This window comes from Melozone crissalis, unplaced genomic scaffold, assembly GCF_028551555.1.
Source record: "Melozone crissalis strain CALT ecotype California unplaced genomic scaffold, PUWL_Pcris_2 ptg000045l_1, whole genome shotgun sequence".
Classification (NCBI taxonomy): Eukaryota; Metazoa; Chordata; class Aves; order Passeriformes; family Passerellidae; genus Melozone; species Melozone crissalis.
Window position 1 is genome coordinate 14,584,481 of NW_026535823.1, and position 22,019 is coordinate 14,606,499.

Consider the following 22,019-nt stretch of genomic DNA (forward strand, 5'->3'; position numbering starts at 1 on the left):
TGCAGTTGACAGTACATTATTACCTGCATGTCAGAGTGGCTGCCGTTTGAAGGAGAAGAGGCATTCTGTGAAGAAAAAAAAGACTCATATCTGTAAGGGTAATAAAATAAAATACATAGTTCTATTTGGGAAGAAAGACCTAACCCTAAGAGAATTAGTTGTTTTTTGTGGACATTAGATCTTTCTCTTTTTTTGTAGGTAATACACAAGGAGCTAGAAGCTTACTACTACCAGCAGTTGTTCAAAAAAAGGGACAGGAATAGTTTACCTGTACATCATAGGCTCTTCTGCTTAGAACATGTGATGTGTCCTGCAAAAGAATAATAACATTTACAATGAGGAGATGAAAATTCTGTGATCACCGATAGGTCTTTTTTTCTTTCCATATTATTTATTTATAAGAGCACTAGACCTGTTATTGTGTGCATTGAGTAGGAATGCATTATTATAAAATAAAAGACTATTTGCTTACAATTTTTATAAGGCTACTACTGAGTCTGGCTTGCAACTATACAGTACAGATATCTGTATCTCCTATTATGAGCATAATAAAATAGGAAATTTTATTGTTCCTTACTTATTATTCTATCTTTCTTCAGCTAAAATGTTAGCTGTCCTTTGTTTGTATGATACTCATTTATTTTAACTTTAGCTTGGACCAAATCTGTATGTGCTTAATGAAGAACAGGAATTAGAGCTAGGCTATACTTCAAAGCATGATTTTCATGTCTTTTTCTTTTTTTTTCTCATATATATATACTTTCTTTAAAGAGATTCATCCAAAGAACAAATACCCAAGTAATTTTATTTTCCTTTTCCCTCATGCAGGAAGATATTCACTACTATAAACATGATTAGGGAAAAATTAGGTATATTTAAGACACGTTAGGTATAGTTAGGTCTAAAATCCTACAAACAGGCAAAAAGTAAAAGAAGAAAAGTGTTACTTACTCGGGCAACAACAACTTTCTTCTTTGCACAACCAGAACGCTGCAAAGGAGCCACAAGACTGTTAGTACTTTATAGCTGTAGATGTCTACACTAAATACTTAACTAAAATCTACTACTTGTTAGGGTGATATTTGGAAAAGGAAGATGTCCAGAGATTTTGTTTTATTAGCAGTAAGATTCTTTAAAAGCATATTCTTTGTCTGTTTTCAGTTTATCTCTTTCAACAGAAGTTCCTGCTTGGGGGAGTCTCCCTCATCCCTCAGCTGAACCACTCTAGTTTAGTACACAATTTGTATAAGGATCCTTTCTCTCTCTCTTTTTTTTTACTTTTTAGCATTCCCCATCCTTCTTTGTGAAAGGCTTTAGATGCCAACTATTTTACAAAGCAGTCCAGCCATACAGACTGGATAGAGATAACCAAGGGAATACTAACATATTTCTTGTACTAAGGAGGAAGTGAGGAGGCTGCTAAACAGGGCTTGCTGATGAAGGAATTTTTTTCAGAACATTTTTAATTGAACCTAATGCAATGAATTCAAGAGGAAAACCAGGGAAAACAATGAAGCAGAATAGTGAATGGCTGAGAACTAAAGAGACGAGTAGCTGATGACAGAAGGTTACTCTAGATGGCAGTAAAATAAAAAGAGGCTGTGATGAATGGAAACAGCTTTTCTGGGAACAGAAACGAGTAGAGAAAATGTAATTTATTTACACATAACTTATTTACACAACACTGCATTTGCTTGGTCACAATCTATTCATGGTAATCACTGTTTCTGCTTGTAGGACAGAGGGAAAGTCTTGACAAAGAGAGTAATACTGGGAAATACCAGGCAAAAATGTTACTTTACAACAGCAGCATGTAAGTGACATTAAATCTGAGTAAGTGAGAAAAGCTTGACATGGCTACATGCCTCATGTACACAGGTGATTAATGCCCAAATTATCCAGCCAAAGTGGACATATTATGAAGAAAATATATTAGTATATATTCTTAGAAGTATTGTGTCATTTGAAATAATTGTGCAGCAGCCTTGAGTACAGAGAAATAATTAACTTTTTGAAGGGTAGTATAAAGCAATCATATAATAAAGGTGCACAGGTCTAATATAGAAGTGTTTAGTTACTAACATTGTCATTAATCATTAGGATTTGAACACTATAGAACAAACAAAGTACTTACCTGACTATTGGCACTGTAGGTAGTGTCATTCTGGAAAAGAATATATTATTTCATTTTTTAAAGAATTATTTAAATAAAGCAAGCCTAAAGAAAATAAATTGTTTCTGATATTGCATACAGACATAACAAAAATAACTTTTGCTCCCATTCTCCACAGCTTTGTCTAAATTAGTTTGAAATTCTACCATTGCAGTCGGAAAAACACTGTAATAACAACCTTAGTACGGTACAAATGTAACATGAAAAGCAGTGGAATATCTGTCCCTTCTTCTTGCATTCATTGTATGTATTTAAAGATTTTCTTGCAGGTTTTTTTTTTAAATTAATGTAAAATGTATCCTTAGATTTTGAGAAAAATATCTGTTTCTGCAAAGCCATTAAATTATTTTTTTCATATTTCATTTCATCCAGTTAAATGCATTTAAAAGCATTAACTGTATCTGTAAACATATAGTGACAATTTTCAGCAAGAGAAGGGGCAGTTGCTGAAACAGCTGTTAGTGTGGAAACTCAGCATTCTTTCTGGATCATTCTGCTCCAAAGACTGCATCTAGCAGAGCAATATTTTCTAATCTACATGAAAAATATTGTGATGAAAATATGTTAGCGAAAGCATACTCACATCATCACAGGCGTTGGGATTACTATCATATGAGGAATCTTGTGACTCCTAGAAGAACATCAGATACCAGTTATTTCCTTACAAAAATGAATTGCTACAAATACCCTTTCATGTTTATTCTACACAACAAAAGAGATGCTCATGCAAGGAAGAAGCTGAGTTAAATTAAATTAGGATCTGTATACAAAGAAAAGGAGCCAAACCCATAGCTGCAATAGTGGCTGACAGAAAATATTCCAATCCTCAGTAAAGAAAAAAACCCAATAAAACAAATCCAAATCACAGAAATCACTGAAACAATTATGTTTTATTAGATCTTTTAGTTGATGTAGGGACTATAATATTATGTAACTAGGAGAAAAAACTACTTACTTGATTATCATAATAGGTGTCTGAGGATGATCCACCCTTTAAAACAAACAAAAAACTCAATCAAAATTGGAGAAAGCTACAATACAGAAAACCTGATTTTGAGCAGAGGCTAAAGTTTATATGAAGTGATGTATAAGTAGTGAAATACAGTATTACTTACTTGGCCACCACCATAGTTTTGTGAGTAGGATCCATCCTATAAAACAAACAAATATAAACTCTACTTCAGAAGAAACTGTGATTTGGTTCAGAGGCTGTAAAGCTGGAATAAACAATTGCCTAGAATTCCTTTGAACAAATACAATTTTCAAGATATTTGGATAAATTGTCAAACATTATAAAAATTCTTACCAGGAGAAAATCAAGGTCTGCCTACCTGGTTGTCACCATAATTTTGGGAGGATGATGATCCACTCTGCTAAAAAAAAACAACAACAAAATAATTAGAATTAACATCATTTCCATCACCATATTGCCCATCAGATACTGATCAGTCATCATAGAAGTTAAAACCGTCATAACACCTTGGTGGGAGGCAATACTTACTTGGCTACCACCATAGTACGAATCACCCTGTGAAAACAAAACAGCAGCAGTCATAATGCTGGAGAGCTGAATACAGCTGTCCTATGTTGCTGAGTTCTATGGAAATTCTATGTAACTTCCAATTTTATGTAAGTGGAATTTCAGGGCTGATAAGAAGTATGTTTGCAGAGAATGAGTTACAGACTGGACATGGAGAGACTCTGCAAGAGTCTATATCCCCATGTGTAAGAAAACTGTACTGTGGATTAGAATTGCTTTAAATGTTTTTACCAATGGAAAATAAAGATCTACCTACCTGACCACCCTGTGATCCACCCTGTGATCCACCCTGTAAAGCAGACAAAATGGCTTTAGACACTCACTGTTTGACCATGGAATATTTTTGATGAAAGCTATGATACTTCCTTAGGAAGAGTAAGAAGCAGAGGAGATATGCAATATGGATGTAATTTCTAATGTAACAAGCATAAATTGCCAGTAATGCAATGGTAAATACTAGATGAGACATAAATCAAGGAACCTCAAACATGTAACTTTAAGTAATGTCTAGTGCACAGATGAGCTCCATTCTGAACACTTTCTACAGAATATATCTTTTTTCTTTTCTCTTACAGAAAACCTAATTTATACAAATGGAATTAATTTATACAAATTCTCTCAGTAGCATTATTATACAGGAAGCTGTGAGCTGTGAGATACAGTGGCCTTGAGGAAAAGGTTTTCAATAAAACACTCAGTATATTTCAATGTGCCCTCTTTAGAAGAGGAATGTAACTCCTTCCAGTGAAATCAGGAGACACATTTGTAGAAGTATTAGTGTCAAAAGTGCATAATAAGAACAGTGAAATACTGAATTATTTAAGTGACTGGGATATTTGCTATTCACTAAAATGAGACTGAGGCTTCATTCAGAACAGTCAGAGAAAAATGAAATTAAAAGTATCATCTTTCAATATTCTAGAAGATTTCAGAACAAAATTTAACCATTTTCTTAAGTCTTAAAAAGAAATAGGTCCTCTTAAAAAAAAAGCTATTATAAAATATATACCTATTAAATATATAATTCTATCAAGTTATAATAATTTATTACACACAATGCATTGTATATACTGTACCACATAATAATAATACATTGTATCAACATCTATGTTGTTTGCATATTTATAAAAATAGTATATATTTATATATATATTGCTAAACCACAGTATTTGTTGAAGCAATCTATACAATTTTTCTGTTTCTTGTGACAACTCAGCAAGAATCAAAAGAAATATTGTGAATAAAAAGGAAATAATCTGTTGCCATTTTCTGCCTAATTTTTAGCATCACAAGTATGACTTCGTTAAAAATATGTGACATCTTTTAGGCTGGTGGTTTGTAGAGCTCCAACACGTGAACTTGCAACATATACACATGTAGATACACAAGTTCACTGCACAATCTTTTTTTCAGGGACTTCAGGTGAAGTCCTAAATTATTTTCTGGCTTTTGATAGGAAAAGAGAGGCTGGTGAGCTCCAGCCCTGATTTAAGTCATGCCAGTTAAGTAACTCTGAAGCAGACTTCTTCTTCCCAGAATCTGGCCTTAATGTCCTATTTAATTAGACATTTCAAAATATAATGCTAGGAAAAAGGGGCAAAAAAGGCTCCAAAGTCCCTGTGATACTCCTGTGTATAGGAAGACAGTGAGTTCTAATCTCAAAATTTGTAAGATTACATGGATTTGTGCAATATGAATCTGAATTTGGGACTATTTGAGTTAGTGGCAAAACTAATTTCGGATGCATCTTAAAATAAAAGTCCATTTACCTGGTGGCAGGGGTTGCTATCATAGGAGGAACCCTGTCAAAAACCAACCAGACAAAAAAGTAAATGCCATTTTTCTTGCAAAGTAATTAATTTCCTTAAAATTTCCTATGTGAGAATTAGTGTAACAAAATTCAACATATAACTTTACAGAGGGTGAGTTTAGTTTTACTTAACCTTATAAGTGTGTGGCTTTATCTTCTATCACTCTCATACCCCTATACAAACATCAAGACACTTTCAAACAGATGATCAAAGGAAAACTTTTGAGCTACATGGAAAGCAGTAGAAGCAGTAGGGTGGTAATTGATGTCTCTCTGTATTATTCCTTGATTGGGATGATCCTTTGATCTCCTCTTGATTGGTAAAGAAGAACTGGGTGGGGATTTTTTGGAAGTAACTGTTACTGTTGGGTGACCATCTATCTAAATGTGGCCATCAATCTCTTGCTAGATTCACCACCATGGATTTTAGGCAAGGTTTCTGCTCAGAGCCATCCTTTGACTGTTTTGAGTATATTTTGTGATAAGAGTATGAGGAACAGTACACAGAAAAGGTTCTACCCTGGTTGTCACCCTCCCATTATTACAGTACAGGTCTTTTCTTGATAAGTCAACCTGTGACACAGCTTAGTGGAAATAACATATTCTGCAGTGTTTATCACTTCCATTGCTGGTAACAGTGTCCTTGCTGTACTGCTCCTTATGATGCTTTCAGAGGCATTTCCATTCATGCCTAACTTACATTAATCCTAGTATTTCTGCTAAATACTGCTTAAAATGTCTGTATCTCTGATTATCTCTCATTCTGGTTGCTTTGCTCAATATATTTATTTAAATGTATATTTACTATTGGCCTCATCCATGATCCTTTCCCCTGGGATCTCATCACTGAATATATTGTTTTTACACCACTGTAGACATAGACAAGTTAAAATGGAACCAGGATGAAAACTACTAATGTAATTATTGCTCCATTTCAGCCACTCTCTATTCCTGTTCTTTTTTCTAGAAAATAAATGGAGCAACATCCAAAAATTCCCAAGCAAAGACTTTATATATTCAATGAGTAGACAGATTAATCACTTGTTTGTTTTCCCTGTGTAACTCTGAATGGAAGCAGCCACTTCATATTGGTTACATTGCCCATCAATATCAGCCTTTCTTGACTTCTGTGATAGACGAGTTCATGCAACAATGAAAACAATAGATTTCAAACTACAAAAATTATAAAAAATATTAAAAACATGTTAGTATTGCAAAGAAAGCTGGGTCTAGTTTTCAAATAGTTTGGAGAAAAAGTCTTACTTGTCCACAACCACTGCTGCCAAAATAAGCTGCAGATCCACCCTGCTGGGGAAAAGAAAAAGAGCAGCTCATGATCCAAATATTCTCATTCTCTCTTCTCATTTCAAACACAGATGGAAATTTTCAAGGGCTTTAGCTGCCAGGCTGCTTCAAAGGTAGAAGACCAGCTATATCCAACTCTAAATTATTTGGTAAAATACTAAGAATGTTTAATAACAAAGTGCATCAGAAAGCTGAGAGCTGAACGCACTCCTTTCTACAGGGAAAAGTGCAGCTTCAGTGAGCCAATTGTTGCCAAAGCCATATGAAAAACAGTTCACAGGACTTAATTCTATAGAGATACTTACTACATTGTTTCAAGTTAGAAACCACTGGATTCTCAATACATATATGGGAGCATCACATAGATGCTGAATAATGACTAATGACTGAGTGATGCTTACCTGCCCATAGGAGCTGCCACCTTGAGGCTGAGAACCCTGTAAGAAAGGCACAGAGTCAGTTGTAAAAAGAGCTGTGTAAGTGTAGTCCCAGCACAGAAGAAGCAGAATCACAGAATACCAGAGGGAAAAGCCCATTTCCATTAAAGGTTCCTCTCACCTATGTTACTTTTCCCCTCATGGTATTTCAGTGGCACAAACCAAAGTCAAGAACCACTCAGAAACACCCTGAAGGAAAAAACCACCCATGTCCCAAAGCCCATGGCTGCAGGACAGGCTCCTACAGAAAAGCTCAACACATTTCAGCAACAAAGTCTCACCTGGCCATAGGACTGGCTGCCTTGGGAGCCCTTTAAATAAAGAGAAGATAATTACCACCTTGGCAAAGAGGCTTCTTTCTACAGCATGATATCTATGGCAATAACAGCTGCATGTGGGATTCCCTAAAAGGTTCTTCCTGTGCCAGAGGACACAGAGCAGTGTGCTAACAGCTGTGCACCTGTGCAGCACATTTTCTTATTCTCTGCAGAAGCTGTGGCCCAAATTGGCCCACAGACTGCCAAGGGAAACACTACTCTCAAAAGTCTTCCAGTCATGCCAGTCTCAGAGAGATCAGTGAAGAACTTTCTACAGAGCAGCCAGTTTGCTTACCTGGCCATAGGAGCTGCTGCCACCTGAGAAACTTGGTCCACCCTAAGACAAGGAAACCATTTGGTTACTTCCCTTTCAGTAAGGGGTCCAGCCTGCATTAGCAACAGCAAGCAACTACATCCTAAAGCCATGCAGGGCAGAGTGCAGAGCCAAGCATCTCCTGGCCCTCCTGAGGATGCTGAGTGATGATTTCACACACTGGGATTCCAGATCAATGAGTAGCACTTGCATAGATGTTGAGTGAGGATTGACACTTTCAGAGTAAATGTCCTTTAAAGTTCAAATTCTGAGGGTTTGCTAAGTGCCTTTATAGTGCCAATTCTGAAGTGCTGTATTCTGACTGGTGACTGACTGATGCTTACCTGGCCATAGGAACTGCTACCTTGAGGCTGGTACCCCTGTGTGAAATGAATGATTGATTCACAGTTACTATATTTGTGAAGCTGTTGCCTCTCTAATGTCTACTTTTAGGGTAAGAACACAGAATAAGAGAATGTACAGACTCTACTGATTAACTAGACTTATTTTGATATTTCTTATTCTGGAGAAATAAGTGATCACACTGTTTATTGAATGACAATCATAGGGTAATTTTACATCTGTCTCAGATAGTACTCTGATCTTACGAGAGTTTTTCAGGAAGGGACAAAACATTTTCTTATTATGTTTACTTTTCCTTCTTTTTTTCAGACACTGGGCTTGGATGGCTAATGCTGAATAATAAGTGAATATTAGTTTAATGTATTTGTATTTTCCATTGGCCCCAATTGCATAATTCCCTTCATCTGAGAGAAAATTAAGGTGAAAAGTAATTTTAAAAAATTAAGACAATCTTAGAAAAAATATAGCTTCATAAAATGGAAACAAAACAATGCAATTCAAAGTAGCAGGTCAAATGAATTAACCAGGGATGACTGTATTTTTTAAAAAAATTCTCATTAATATAAAATTACTGTGGTTATAATTTGCTGTTGTAATCTGCCTTTAATATAATCTTGAAAAAGTGCAGTTGTTTCATGTACCTGCAGACCTGCTCCACAGCTGCCTGGCAGGTTTATGAAGACAGGAATTACCAAAAAGTATTTGAAGTATGCTGTTTATTTTTGCTATCTGACATAGAGATCCTGACAAAACCCATAGCTATCTTACGGCTGCTTTATTGTACATAAAAACTGTGAAGGGAGGTCAACATTCATTAGTTGCAGGCTCCAAAATAAATTCTTCATTCAGCTGAAAATCTGACTCAAGGTTCTTTAATTTCTCAACGCTACTTCTCTACTGACAGCAAAGCAGACAGCAAAGAACTGACAATAAGTTTGTATTATACCATCAATTGCAATGAGAACAGCATCAAATAGACTATTTCTACGATAAATTTATAAAGTTCCACACCTGTGGAAAAGATAAGATAGCAGCAGAAATCTAGGATTCATGCATATATCTATGAAAAACACAATGGTCATGTTCAAAAAAACCCATTGAAATGGATTCAGAAATACATTGGTTAAGAATTTAATGTGAATTGAAGAAAGAATATTTTAAAATTTGTTAACTTTTCAGGGCAATGGCACTTCACTTTCTCAAATGTTCTATTCCAACTAACATTTACCTGCCCATAGGAGCTGCCACCTTGAGGCTGAGAACCCTGTAAGAAAGGCACAGAGTCAGTTGTAAAAAGAGCTGTGTAAGTGTAGTCCCAGCACAGAAGAAGCAGAATCACAGAATACCAGAGGGAAAAGCCCATTTCCATTAAAGGTTCCTCTCACCTATGTTACTTTTCCCCTCATGGTATTTCAGTGGCACAAACCAAAGTCAAGAACCACTCAGAAACACCCTGAAGGAAAAAACCACCCATGTCCCAAAGCCCATGGCTGCAGGACAGGCTCCTACAGAAAAGCTCAACACATTTCAGCAACAAAGTCTCACCTGGCCATAGGACTGGCTGCCTTGGGAGCCCTTTAAATAAAGAGAAGATAATTACCACCTTGGCAGAGGCTTCTTTCTACAGCATGATATCTATGGCAATAACAGCTGCATGTGGGATTCCCTAAAAGGTTCTTCCTGTGCCAGAGGACACAGAGCAGTGTGCTAACAGCTGTGCATCTGTGCAGCACATTTTCTTATTCTCTGCAGAAGCTGTGGCCCAAATTGGCCCACAGACTGCCAAGGGAAACACTACTCTCAAAAGTCTTCCAGTCATGCCAGTCTCAGAGAGATCAGTGAAGAACTTTCTACAGAGCAGCCAGTTTGCTTACCTGGCCATAGGAGCTGCTGCCACCTGAGAAACTTGGTCCACCCTAAGACAAGGAAACCATTTGGTTACTTCCCTTTCAGTAAGGGGTCCAGCCTGCATTAGCAACAGCAAGCAACTACATCCTAAAGCCATGCAGGGCAGAGTGCAGAGCCAAGCATCTCCTGGCCCTCCTGAGGATGCTGAGTGATGATTTCACACACTGGGATTCCAGATCAATGAGTAGCACTTGCATAGATGTTGAGTGAGGATTGACACTTTCAGAGTAAATGTCCTTTAAAGTTTAAATTCTGAGGGTTTGCTAAGTGCCTTTATAGTGCCAATTCTGACATGCTCTATTCTGACTGATGCTTACCAGGCCATAGGAACTGCCACCTTGGGGTCTGTAGCCCTGTAAGGAAGGTAAGAAGTCATTTATTAACAAAGTTATTTTGTTTTACTACAGCAGTAACAGAAATATCCACTTCCTCTTAAAGCTCCTCTGTATTATGTTATTTTTTGATTCATGGTATTTCAGTGGTACAAACTAAACACATGGACCACTCAAAAACATTAGTAAGGTAAAAAAAACAAGAGCGGCTCCTACAGAAAAGCTCAACACATTTCAGCAACAAAGTCTCACCTGGCCATAGGACTGGCTGCCTTGGGAGCCCTTTAAACAAAGAGGAGATAATTACCACTTGGACAAGGAGCCTTTTTTAAAGAGCATGATGTTTCTAGGAAGGAAGCTCTGTGGGGATTTCTCAAAAAAGCACAAAGGACACAGAGCAGTATGCTAACAGCCCTGAAATAGATTGTCCTATTCTCATCAGAAGCCATGACTGCCAACCTTGTGCGTATTGAATACTCTTGATGTTGACTAGTAGCCTTCCTGTGGCCCTGATCCCTAAATCCCATAGCTACCCTTTTGAAACAGTTTTCTAGTTGCAGGTAGTGCTACAGAGAATATTGATGGACTTTTGCATCCCTCCTACCCCCAGCCCCCAAGAGGAGTAAGACCTAAAGAGCCTTTATTCTTGAGTTCATACGATGAATATTCTCAAGTTTTAGTTTGCAATAATTTATGATGCCATTGTGTGAGTATTTTCTAGAATTCCCTCACTTTTTTTTTCCACACAAGTAGCTTTTTCTTCATGGCTTTAAGCAATGCTGGAAGGCATTGCACATAGTTCCATGATTATGATTTTTCATCATTTTTGATATGGCTCAGCAACTACCCTTTACAACTTTTCGAATTTGAGGTCTAATATGCATGGGCTCTGAATCTATCAGTATGGGGCTGGTGGTAATGAGCCTGGAATCGCTTCCTCTCAGGGCCTTGACCCTTATGCTCTTAGTGGAATACGCTCATTTCATGCCAACCCATCACACATAGAAATGCATTTGTGAGCATCAAAACCAAAATAATTTGAATACCAATATCAGATGGCATTTTCATGAACAAAAGCCTGGGAAATAGAAATACCTGCACCTGTGAAATCCATGTTTAAACACAGAAAATAATTTATTCGTAAGTTGTGCTGCCCCTGTTTTAGTGAAGTCTATAGGAATGTTTATAACACTTTTTAAGTTTACTTACATGAATATAAGTACTGCTGCTGGTTTGCTGTTTTTGTCCACTCTACATAGGAACAAAAAAAAAGATTATTTATTTTTAAGAGGAATTGCTTATGCATGAAGCCAGTTCAAGAAGCAACTCTGTCCTTCTACCTACTAGACAGTTTGAAGGCTACAAAGAGTTCATTACACTTTTTCTTACTCTATGCTGTCTCCATGTGCTAGAAAAGGTATCTAAAACTCCTACACAAATGAAATGTTAAAAGTATTTATATATCTTGATATGATTTTCTTAATGAAAATTAATTTTATAATACATCTTTGTGTCATATTGTGGTATTTGAAGTGAGTTTTAATAATTCTGCCTTTCAAATGTACCTCACAAATTGCCTTAAACCCATATCTATTTGTATTCACATAATGACTGATTTCTTTTCATTAATAAGCACAACAAATTTTTGACAAAGGCTCTGCCTAAACAAAAATTGAAAAATCCACAGTTACAATGAGGAGAAACCACTGCAGAAAATATTTTTATTCCAAGAAAATATGTAGATTATGAGAGGAATATTGTTTATATTGTTGTATTGTTGTATTGTTTATATTTACACTTTGAAAACAGTTAGCCTGTGTAATCAAAACACTGTACATTTAAAGTCAGAAATAAAATAACAAGGAAATCATATTCCTTTCTTTGCCAGCATTCACCACAAGTCATGGAAGAAAATAATGTTGTACATTTTGAAAGCAATGGTTTTGGAAAGACAAATTTCAGCTGGGGTATCCTGCTACTGATCTTTCAATGAAAGTGAGAATTAGTTGTTGTAGTCTGATGGACTGGCATCTAATGGACTGACTAAGAGTGGGACAGATGCTAAAATTACAAACAACCCAAAAAATATGTCTGAATGGTATTCATAATACTTTATAATCATGCTTGTAGTGAGATTAGACTGCAATCAATTTTCCAAGTGCCTGATTGTCAAGAAACAACATTACAAATGCAACAGTTCACCTGGGCACTAACAGCAGGATTTAAAAAATGTAATTCTGAGTTGGGTGTTTCCATTAAAAAATGGACTGTTTAAATAAAAATGGAACTGTGCAGGTTGCAATTTATATTTGATTTTATACCGAGTAACATTCAGCTTTAGTTCTGGAATTCCATCCTCCTTCTTGAGCTGATTGAGACGGTCAAATTTTGCCAATTTTGAGAGCACAATGGAATCTGCATACAGAGGTTTTAAAATTTTTATGTGTAGAAAACAGCTGCAATAGTCTTTATTCAGCAACCAGTTAAGATATCCCCTTTGCTGTAGTCACAGAAATGCCCTAACCCACCACTGTAGTTTGTGGACATCTCTAAGTTATACATCTAAGTTAGCTTATTCCCTAAGCTATCCTTAGGGAACTTATGTGTTCCCTAAGAGAGGAATTATTACTTAATTTACTAAGGCAAATCTTCATTGAAAATTCCAGTGTAATTGAGAAAAAAATGTCTACCTGTACTATGATCCTTGTAGCAGAGCTTCCCAAACTCTGAAAAAAAATCCAGAAACAAAGACATATAATATAGCACATTTAATTGACTTGTTTAATGAAATACACTTAAACAGATAATACTTATTTGAAGTATTTAGTTTGTGAGAATAAAGGGAAAGGTTGTATGTGTGATGTACTGTGTACCAGTTCTAAACATCTTGCATTAAGCTAGTTTATTCTCAGTTCTGAAGTTTTGGAGAGGCAGACTGACCCTACTTATTACCCTAAGTAATTTTCTAGTCTTACATCTTCTGTGGAGAGCAGCAGAGCACAGGTTATGTGCACCATCTTTCTGCACTAGCAGTCAGCTTGGGGTTTCCAAATGTGGGGAGGGAAGCTGAGACATCATCACCCTCCAATCTGTCTCACTGTCACCTGCACTGCACATACATCAACCCATACAGATCCTCTTCCTCATCCAGGCATTTTTTGCTGAATTCTGAGGCATGAGGGACAAACTTGAGAGAGTAGCACACACCATCCTGAGACAACTGGTTTGATCCCATAAGAACTATAATGATCCTATAGGAATCAAAAGAAAAAGTATTCTTACCTGAGGGAAGGTGTGACGCTGCAAAGAAACAGAAAAATCTTTCATTATTTTGCACAAGGGCTTGCCCAAACAGAATATTGCAGCAGAGAAAGGGAAAAGGGGCCCTTATATTTCAGATGCAATACATAGTGGAATGTGAAAGAATGATATAAAAAAGATGGCATGAATAAATGCATCTTAACCTTTATTCAAGTTAGAACAACATGTTCTATTAGAAATTCAACATATATAAAATATTACATTATAAAAGTTCATTTCAAGCACCTGAAGGCTAAACTTACTTTTAGTTCCAAGTAAGCAGAGTGGAAATGTAATAATTTAAAAGTGAGAATAGACGTAAACTTACAGAAGAAAATTGCAATAGAAACAGAAAATCAAAACTATGTGGGAACACAGAGACTGCATAGATGGAGAGACCTGGTGTCTGCAGCTAATCCATTGTCCCTAAAGCATTAACAGCAATCACAGAACCACGAGGTTTGTACCTATCTTGTAACACATCTTCCCTGAAGATAGCTATACATATAGGGTAAATCCTGCCTGCCAAAAAATTGTCTCCAGGAATATTTCTTAAAATTAAAAATATTGATATTTGAAAGCTTTTTGGGTCAAAGTTATTTGTAGGGAAAATGTGTAGAGAAAAACAGCTTACCACAGGTGGGAAAGGGTTGCTGTTGGCAACGACCACTACCTATGGAGAAACCAGAGGAAGCTATTTACTTACCATAAAGATTATTTATATATTGCTAAATATGTCAGAAAAATGAAGAATACTAAAATATGTAAATTTACAAACTCTGATAATAATGCCATGGAAGGTCCCTTTTATAAAATGGCATTTATATAAAAAAATTGATGCACATTACCAAACAAAGAATGACTATTCAAACTATTTATACACAGTTTACACAAGAGTATAAGCAGATAAACTATTTGCCCCAAGCCACATAATGACACAGGTGTAGAGGCAGAAGCAGGATTTCCTGCCCTGTACCATATCTACTTGCCTGTACTGTGGGCCCTTTTTTGATCCTCAACTTTCCACCCCAAATTAGAATATTAATTTATTGTGTCTTTATTCAGTATAATGATAAAAAATGAGAAAGACTTGATAATGAGTTCATTTAAAATAAATCCAACATAAGCCAAATTCAATAATTGTATCTTCTGCTGTGTTAATGTTCTCTCATTAGAAGCCCTTTCAGCCTCTAAGAACCAAACCAAATCATATGAATCAATCTGGATTAAAGCCTTGAAATCTCTTGACTGAAATAACAGAAGCCATGCCAAGTTATAACTAAGAATTTTTCCCTTTGAACAGGAGTGCTTACCTTCTTACTGGAATCTGAACTGCTTGAAGGGACAGACTGTAAAAAATACAGAATTCATTTGTTACTTAAATGTATGGCAAATTAACTACAGCACTATTTTCCACAAGAATATCATACTAATATGATAGTCGTGAAGCACCAAAAAAAGTAAAATCAGAAGAAAATTAATGTATTGGCAGTTAATAAATTAACAGCTGCAATAAATCAACTACTTGAAATTGTTTTGAAAAAGTCCAATTATTTTGCTAATTTTACAGAGTAAGTACTGTATAAAAGCTGCAAATATTTAATCAAATTGGAAGTTTGTTTGTAGGGAAAAAAAATCTATCAGTAGGAAAAAAAAATTGAGCTCTTGTACTTTCATCCAAAACACTAACCCAAAACAAAAAAAAAAAACAAAAAACAACCCAGACCTTTTAATTCTTAGAAACCATCAAACAAAGCACTGCCTTTTGGAAAAGCATAGTAAAAGTAACTGGTGTCCATTTATAGAATAAATATAATTGATTTTGGTGGAAAATAGAAGTAAGGATACAGCAAAAAACACCAACTATGTCATTCATCTGATGAAGTTATTTTCAGGTATGATCATTACTAAATCATTTGAAGAGAGTTTTCCTTTATCCCCTTCCACAAGTCTAATTATTGCTTGGTAAATTTGGGCATAACTGCTTAGCTTTTGAATACCTTAGGAAGCTAAAAACATGTTGGAAAATACAGTTACCTGGCCATAACTAATCCCACTGCTGGATAAGGATGCACTCTGAAATAAAAATATAAATCAGGTATTTATTTATACAATAATTTGCTAATTATTAATTAGTTTTCATGTGAAAAAGAAATAAATGAGATGGACAATAGAAATTAGTTAAAGAATTAATATGCAAAGATTGTAAAGAACCCCTAATAATATTCCAAAATATCCAAAGAAAATAATTTTACCTGATAAAAAGCATTACACAGTAAGAATTCTGACATTTTAGTAGGGAAACAAATTAAGAGTTTCTACTAGGTGATATTGTGTATCAACTATTTGTACATATACACCTTAAGACATAAATTATTAGGCTTTGAACTGGCAGTGTGACATCTTTTAATTTTGGGATTTAATTTCAGAATAATACCTCAAGCTAACAGTATTATCCTGAACATATTTAGGAAGAATTCAGTAGCTCTGGAGAACAGAATCAAATGCAATTTTCAGTAAGGAGATGAGTTAAGAAGCACAGTAGGAAACAGTCAGTAAAAACGTATATAATCAGCTTACATCTCTGCAGGCATGTATACCATAGGCACCAGCAGCACCTCCCTAAGACAAAAAATAAACCAGTTATTTTTCATCAGTATTTTCTATTTGTAGCAGAGACTCCCAATGAACATTATTTAAATAATGTCATTGAAAGCTAGGAGTTACTATGAATATAGTTGTGCTGGGGACAAAAAGAAAATGTAAAAATAGTGCTTACAGGGCCACATCCACTCTTGCTTATTGTGTAGACTACTCCACCCTGAAATAAAAACAGAAGTCAATTATTTAATATAAAAATCTCAAAGGGGTAAGAGAGAAAAAGCCCAATGCCATGCTATTTATGGCATGAAAAGCTGTGCAGCTGACAATGAGTATATGCAAGCAAGGGATAAGCAAGTAATGAGGTTACAAGTTCACTGGCACTGCCTATATAATGATTTTAATATAGTGTGAGACATCATCTGTATTTCATGTAAGTTTCATCAGCTTTGTCACTGGTCATGAAATCTTTCAAAATATTACTGGAAAAAAAATAACTTCAAGTAGTTATATGACAAGATGAGAAAATCAACTTTTACAAAAGAATATATATTAGATATTAAAAAAATACAAGGAAGAAAACCAGGTGTTAGCATATGTGTCAAAATAATTTGTATTTCTCTGTATCTGGTAATTCATTACAAGCAGTAAATGTTGAAGAAATGGAATATTACCAGATAATTCACTAATTTATATAACCACTAGTAAATAGTAAGAAATATGTCCTTGATAATCTCAATTCAAGAAACTGGAGACTCACCAGAAAGTATCTAAGAGTTAAAGAGAAAATAGGCATATTAATGGTAGTGGAGATAATCAACTAAAAACCAAGTATACATTGCTGTGATGAATGAAGTGAAAGTGGTGACAATGCAGACATGCATACCCCAGAAGTTTTAAAAGGCTAACTAGACAGTGATAGCCCCAAATGTTCAACTGAAAAATATAGTCCAGTACTAAAAGCAATACAGACATTAAACTGGAGCAACCTATTGAGTAAAAGAGAGTGGAGATAGTGAACTTAGCCCAGGTACAAACACACTGTTTGCTGGATAAACACCTCTGCCATTCTGGGCTAACTAGCAAAGAAGATATTTCAGCGCAGTAAATGTAATAGAATTTTAGTCATTCAAGGTTACTGAAGGAAAACACACAAATGCTGGAATTTGGGACTCATACCTGACTGCCTGAATAGCTGCTCTGAGAGGAACCGGAAGGTCCAACCTGAAAAGAAGCCAGACTGGTATTTACTATCTTGCTGAAAAATTATTTTAAATAAGTGATTTTCAGAAAAGAAAATTCTACTTGGTGGGAAAAGGAAGAACCCACAAAGTAGTTTTCTATTACTTCATTCCACTGATACTAATAAAATTATTTCAAAGCTCTTTCAAGACAAATAATCAACACTGTGCCCATCCAGCTGTTATAAATAATATAATTCTGCTGCTTGCATCCTTTTTATTTGACCTCACACACTTGATGTGCATCATTGAAGAGATCTACACCACCACAATCATTAAAAAGCAGATCAAAGCTTTTTACTAACACGACTATGTAATCATTTACATATTTGTTGTAAAAAAGCAAAGAAGGAAAAGAGGCTTCTTCACTGAGCTGCCAGTGAAAGTTTTCAAAGGAAAAAAATCAAATAGCTATATTTTATATTTAGATCATGATTTGCAGAAGGCAAGTAAATAATGATCTTGAAGAGCAAGAAAACACTAAGAATAAAGAGTGAAAAGAGCAAAAAGAAAACTTCTATTATAGAGCTACTACAGATTAGCAGAGAGAATCTGCAGAAGGAGATGGTAACAAGGCTGACAGGTGTTTATACAGTTTTGGATTTTTAATCAAAAAAGATAAACTAACAAAAAGAAAATTAAATTGAGTTACAAGGGGGATAAGAACATGTCTAGCAGTAACTTTTGACTAGGCCTTGATTATCTTGGGCAGTTAGCAGTGTGTCAATGTCTTTGGAGAAGGAATATTTACCATGATGCATCGGCCTGTTGAGTAAGTCCCTCCACGCTGCAAGAGAATACAGGTTCCAGTTACTGTTTATTGACTGGTGTAAAAATATCAAATTGTTTTAAACAGGAAATCAACTGAATTCACATTGATGGTCTGAGTGAAGAAATCAAGTTTTTAATTGCTGACAGTATATTACACATTTTAACAATCTCATTTGCAAACTGATGTTAACTAATGCAAAATAAAAATACATTCAAAACTGAATAAAAAAATGAAAGCATAAATGACATCTTGCTAGGAAAGTAATTTGAATGGTACAATAGAATCTTCATGCTACAAGCATGAAACAACTGGACTAGAAGAAGAACTCTAAAACTGAGGTAATTGGAAGTTGGGAAATTGAAGAAAAGTTGCTCTTACCTTGTTACATTCCAATTCTATCATAAGCTGTGGGGAAAAAAACAAAAGAGGAAGCATTACCAAGTTATTCACTGGGGATAAAAAAGCAGTTTATTGTAGGAAACAGATAATACATTTGGTGAACTGAGAGATTTAAGACAGGTGTTCACTCTTGGTTACATCACAAGTTCACATAAATCACTGCTGCTGCAGTCCAATATAGTAGATTTGAGACTTTACTTGAGCTGCCAATGTTTGATATGTTTCAAAGAAGCATAATTCTTGGCAAAAAAAAAGTTATCAACTCCTTTCAAGAAGATGCTACAGTTACAGCTCCCAGGGGCTGAGGCAGCAGTTAAGAACAGCACTGTACATCAGAAGTACAGTACAGTTCTATAACCAATTCTATTTTCTTTTTTTTTTTTTTGCCTTAAGACATGGATTGTTTTGATAGATAATTACTTTCCTCATTTCTGTAGAGAAAAAGAGTATTAAATGTATTTTTTCATCATTTTTATAAGAGGATTATGCAGTTAAAAGGAAATTTTTGAAAACATCTAACGGTTTTGCCTTAGTTAAGGACTAAATGACAACAAGTGTATATCTTGTGTCAAGACAAAGATACTTTAATTACTGTATTAATTTCTATCATTCAGATACACTAAAACATACCTTCCTTTTGCTTTTTCCTGTTGCATTAACTGACTCAGAAAGCATAGGTGTGAGAGTTTTGCTTTGAATTCCAACCCAAAAGTTCTCTAGATTTTGAACAACAGTTGCACTAGAGGAAACAAAATAATTTATTTTCTATCAGTGTATTTAATTATAAAATACTAATAAACTCTTGTCCCCCTTTGCCCCCAGCCAAGAATATCCACTGTGTCCTGGTTTTAAGTTTATACAGTACAAGTTTCACAGAATACTTTTCCTTCTAGTGGCTTGTATTATCATCCAGCATAACTCTGAAGATAACTCAAACAGATGCTGAGAACAAGCAGAAGAGGGATAGACGCTGTTTGAAGAAGCTCTGGCACCAGTGAGGAGCATTGGCTCAAATGTCCCTAAGAATTGTCCCACACGCTCTGACAATCTGATCTATGATGGTGAACTGATTCTCATGGCAATAATGAGTGGAAGCAATTGTGGTTTTGTATTCTTTTGCCTGCTCTTGGTATTCCTCAAGTTTTAATGAAGCGAGGCAAAGGTGGCCCTATCATAAATCTGCACTTCAAACAATACAAGCTATTGAATGTTTAGGTATTTTCCAATATACTTCAAGCATGCATTTGTTAGAGTAGGTGATGTTTTTATAAGGTTCACATCTGCAAGAAATGAAGCATTAAAAGTAGGCTAAATATGTCTTCTCATGTTTTCAGAAGTTAGTTCATAGGTCATACATTTATTTAAAAATTTATATTAGAAGAATTTACATCAAATTACTATACTACCACCGTTCAAAATGAAGGAATGTATCACTGAATAGGTCTGAATTTCATTTTTTCAGGGAAGGAGTTACATTCATATTTTGTTGCTGTTGTAATTAAAGAATTCAAAATGTAAAAATTGGCAACTTGAAGATCCATTAATTACATTATGCTTAATGGAATTATTTACAGTTATTAAGATCTTTAGGATAATAACTTTTACAACTATATTTTGAAATGGAAATAATTTAATGAACATAGTGTGAAGTTATGGCAAACTATGAAAAAAACTAAGTTGGACAAGAATATCTCAAACAGCAGCACAGGTCTATCTCAATACAGAAGGAAAATTTCAAGGCAAAGAAAAAAAAGAAAAACAACTATTTACATAAATTGAAGCTCTCCTCTAATATCATGTGGAGCAATCCATGTTGTTGTAACCTTCTGTTTCACATCTGAATTGGCATTACTCACTGCTGAATTCTGCAATTAAAAAGAAATACATATAATTATATAAGATGTAAGAGTGATTTTTAGCTATAATATTACAGAAACTGTCTCTACTACAATAGGTAACACTGATGTCCTGCTACAGAGAGCCAGTGAATTTCTATATTAAGTTCATATCGCATATAAAGGATAGATGAAGTTCTTGAGAAAACCTAACCTTTTAAACTCTACTGAAGAAATAGCTTTGCTGTATAAAAATGATCCTTACTTCTATTATTTTAAAGAAACCCAAGCTCCAGTAAGTATTCCAAAGACTACACACATACCGTCATGTTATGGCACTCCAAGCCTTTAGTGTTTGGATCTGTAATTTTAAAAGTACCAACAGGAACATCTCCATCTATTTCTCGAGCTTGTAGATTAAATCCTTTAAACCCAGCATCTCCAAGTGCTTCTAGAGTTACTGTGAAAAGAGGCATTTTGAGAAATGTAAATTTCATATACCACCAAAACTGCCCAAATGTTTGCCATGCAATTTGCTTCACTCCAAGACACAAGATTGCATTGTGCAGAATTCTGCACAGTGCAGAAATTGCTTTAAGCCCTGTGCAATTTAAAACACCTTTCTTAATTGTAAGGGGAATGACAATAAAGGTAAAGGAAAACATTTGGAAAGGTTCTTCTCTGTAAAGTAACATGGAATTAATGATTTACTGACAAGTTCAAAAGGAATTCTGCTCTACCAAAAGGGCAGTGGCCCTGCTGTGAAGGTGCTCCATCCAGAGAGCAATTTGGGATTAGGAAAACAAAAAGAGGGTTTAAGCCACAATAGCTCCACCTCCTGCAATGTGATAAAATCTGGGAAGCAGCTCTTAGAAGGGTGACTCAAAATGTATCACTCCTAAGTAGCCCCGTACTGCGTCCTGAATGTCTATTTTCCTGAAGGATGACAGCATGTGAAGAACTAATGAGTAGGATCCCTTTGTATTGCAGAGGCCTGATTCAACAGCAAATAATCAAATACAAAGTTAACAAGCAACTAATTATTAGTCCAGTTTGGCTAGCTGTCCCACTCAATTTTAATTTTGTCATAAAAAAATTACAGCATAAAGTTAAGATATATTTATTAGATAAAGAAAAAAGAAAGAAGGAATGCATATTCAGTTATACAAATATGTCCATACAGATATAAAACATAAAATATAGTATCCCAGGTGTATATGAACAAGATTGAAGTTAAAAAATAAATTATCTAGACTGAGAGGGAAATGAGGGGATTTTTATGAAGATTGGTAATTCTGGAAGTCATGGACAAAGATTTTATGTCATTCAGATTGTTTACCTTGGACTTCATTTCCTGGCTCAAAGTTATCAAA

General features: G+C 35.2%; 1 protein-coding gene across 1 annotated transcript in view; it reads right to left on the reverse strand.

The window, feature by feature from the left end:
- Positions 1–18,413, reverse strand: part of LOC128943238 (loricrin-like) — a 41,689-nt gene extending 23,276 nt beyond the window's left edge. Inside the window, exons 1-26 of the mRNA XM_054286113.1 lie at positions 18,392–18,413; positions 17,579–17,623; positions 16,578–16,619; positions 16,379–16,420; positions 15,836–15,874; positions 15,112–15,147; positions 14,433–14,471; positions 13,781–13,798; positions 13,189–13,224; positions 11,708–11,749; positions 10,751–10,780; positions 10,484–10,519; positions 10,133–10,174; positions 9,487–9,522; positions 7,878–7,919; positions 7,230–7,265; positions 5,483–5,515; positions 3,970–4,002; positions 3,675–3,701; positions 3,505–3,546; positions 3,129–3,164; positions 2,757–2,804; positions 2,135–2,164; positions 952–990; positions 269–310; positions 24–65 (exon numbers count right to left, since the gene is read on the reverse strand). Coding sequence (XP_054142088.1) covers positions 24–65; positions 269–310; positions 952–990; positions 2,135–2,164; positions 2,757–2,804; positions 3,129–3,164; positions 3,505–3,546; positions 3,675–3,701; positions 3,970–4,002; positions 5,483–5,515; positions 7,230–7,265; positions 7,878–7,919; positions 9,487–9,522; positions 10,133–10,174; positions 10,484–10,519; positions 10,751–10,780; positions 11,708–11,749; positions 13,189–13,224; positions 13,781–13,798; positions 14,433–14,471; positions 15,112–15,147; positions 15,836–15,874; positions 16,379–16,420; positions 16,578–16,619; positions 17,579–17,623; positions 18,392–18,394 — 936 coding nt within the window. The 5' untranslated portion in view covers positions 18,395–18,413. The remainder of the gene's footprint in view (positions 1–23; positions 66–268; positions 311–951; positions 991–2,134; positions 2,165–2,756; positions 2,805–3,128; positions 3,165–3,504; positions 3,547–3,674; positions 3,702–3,969; positions 4,003–5,482; positions 5,516–7,229; positions 7,266–7,877; positions 7,920–9,486; positions 9,523–10,132; positions 10,175–10,483; positions 10,520–10,750; positions 10,781–11,707; positions 11,750–13,188; positions 13,225–13,780; positions 13,799–14,432; positions 14,472–15,111; positions 15,148–15,835; positions 15,875–16,378; positions 16,421–16,577; positions 16,620–17,578; positions 17,624–18,391) is intronic.
- Positions 18,414–22,019: the final 3,606 nt, after the last annotated feature.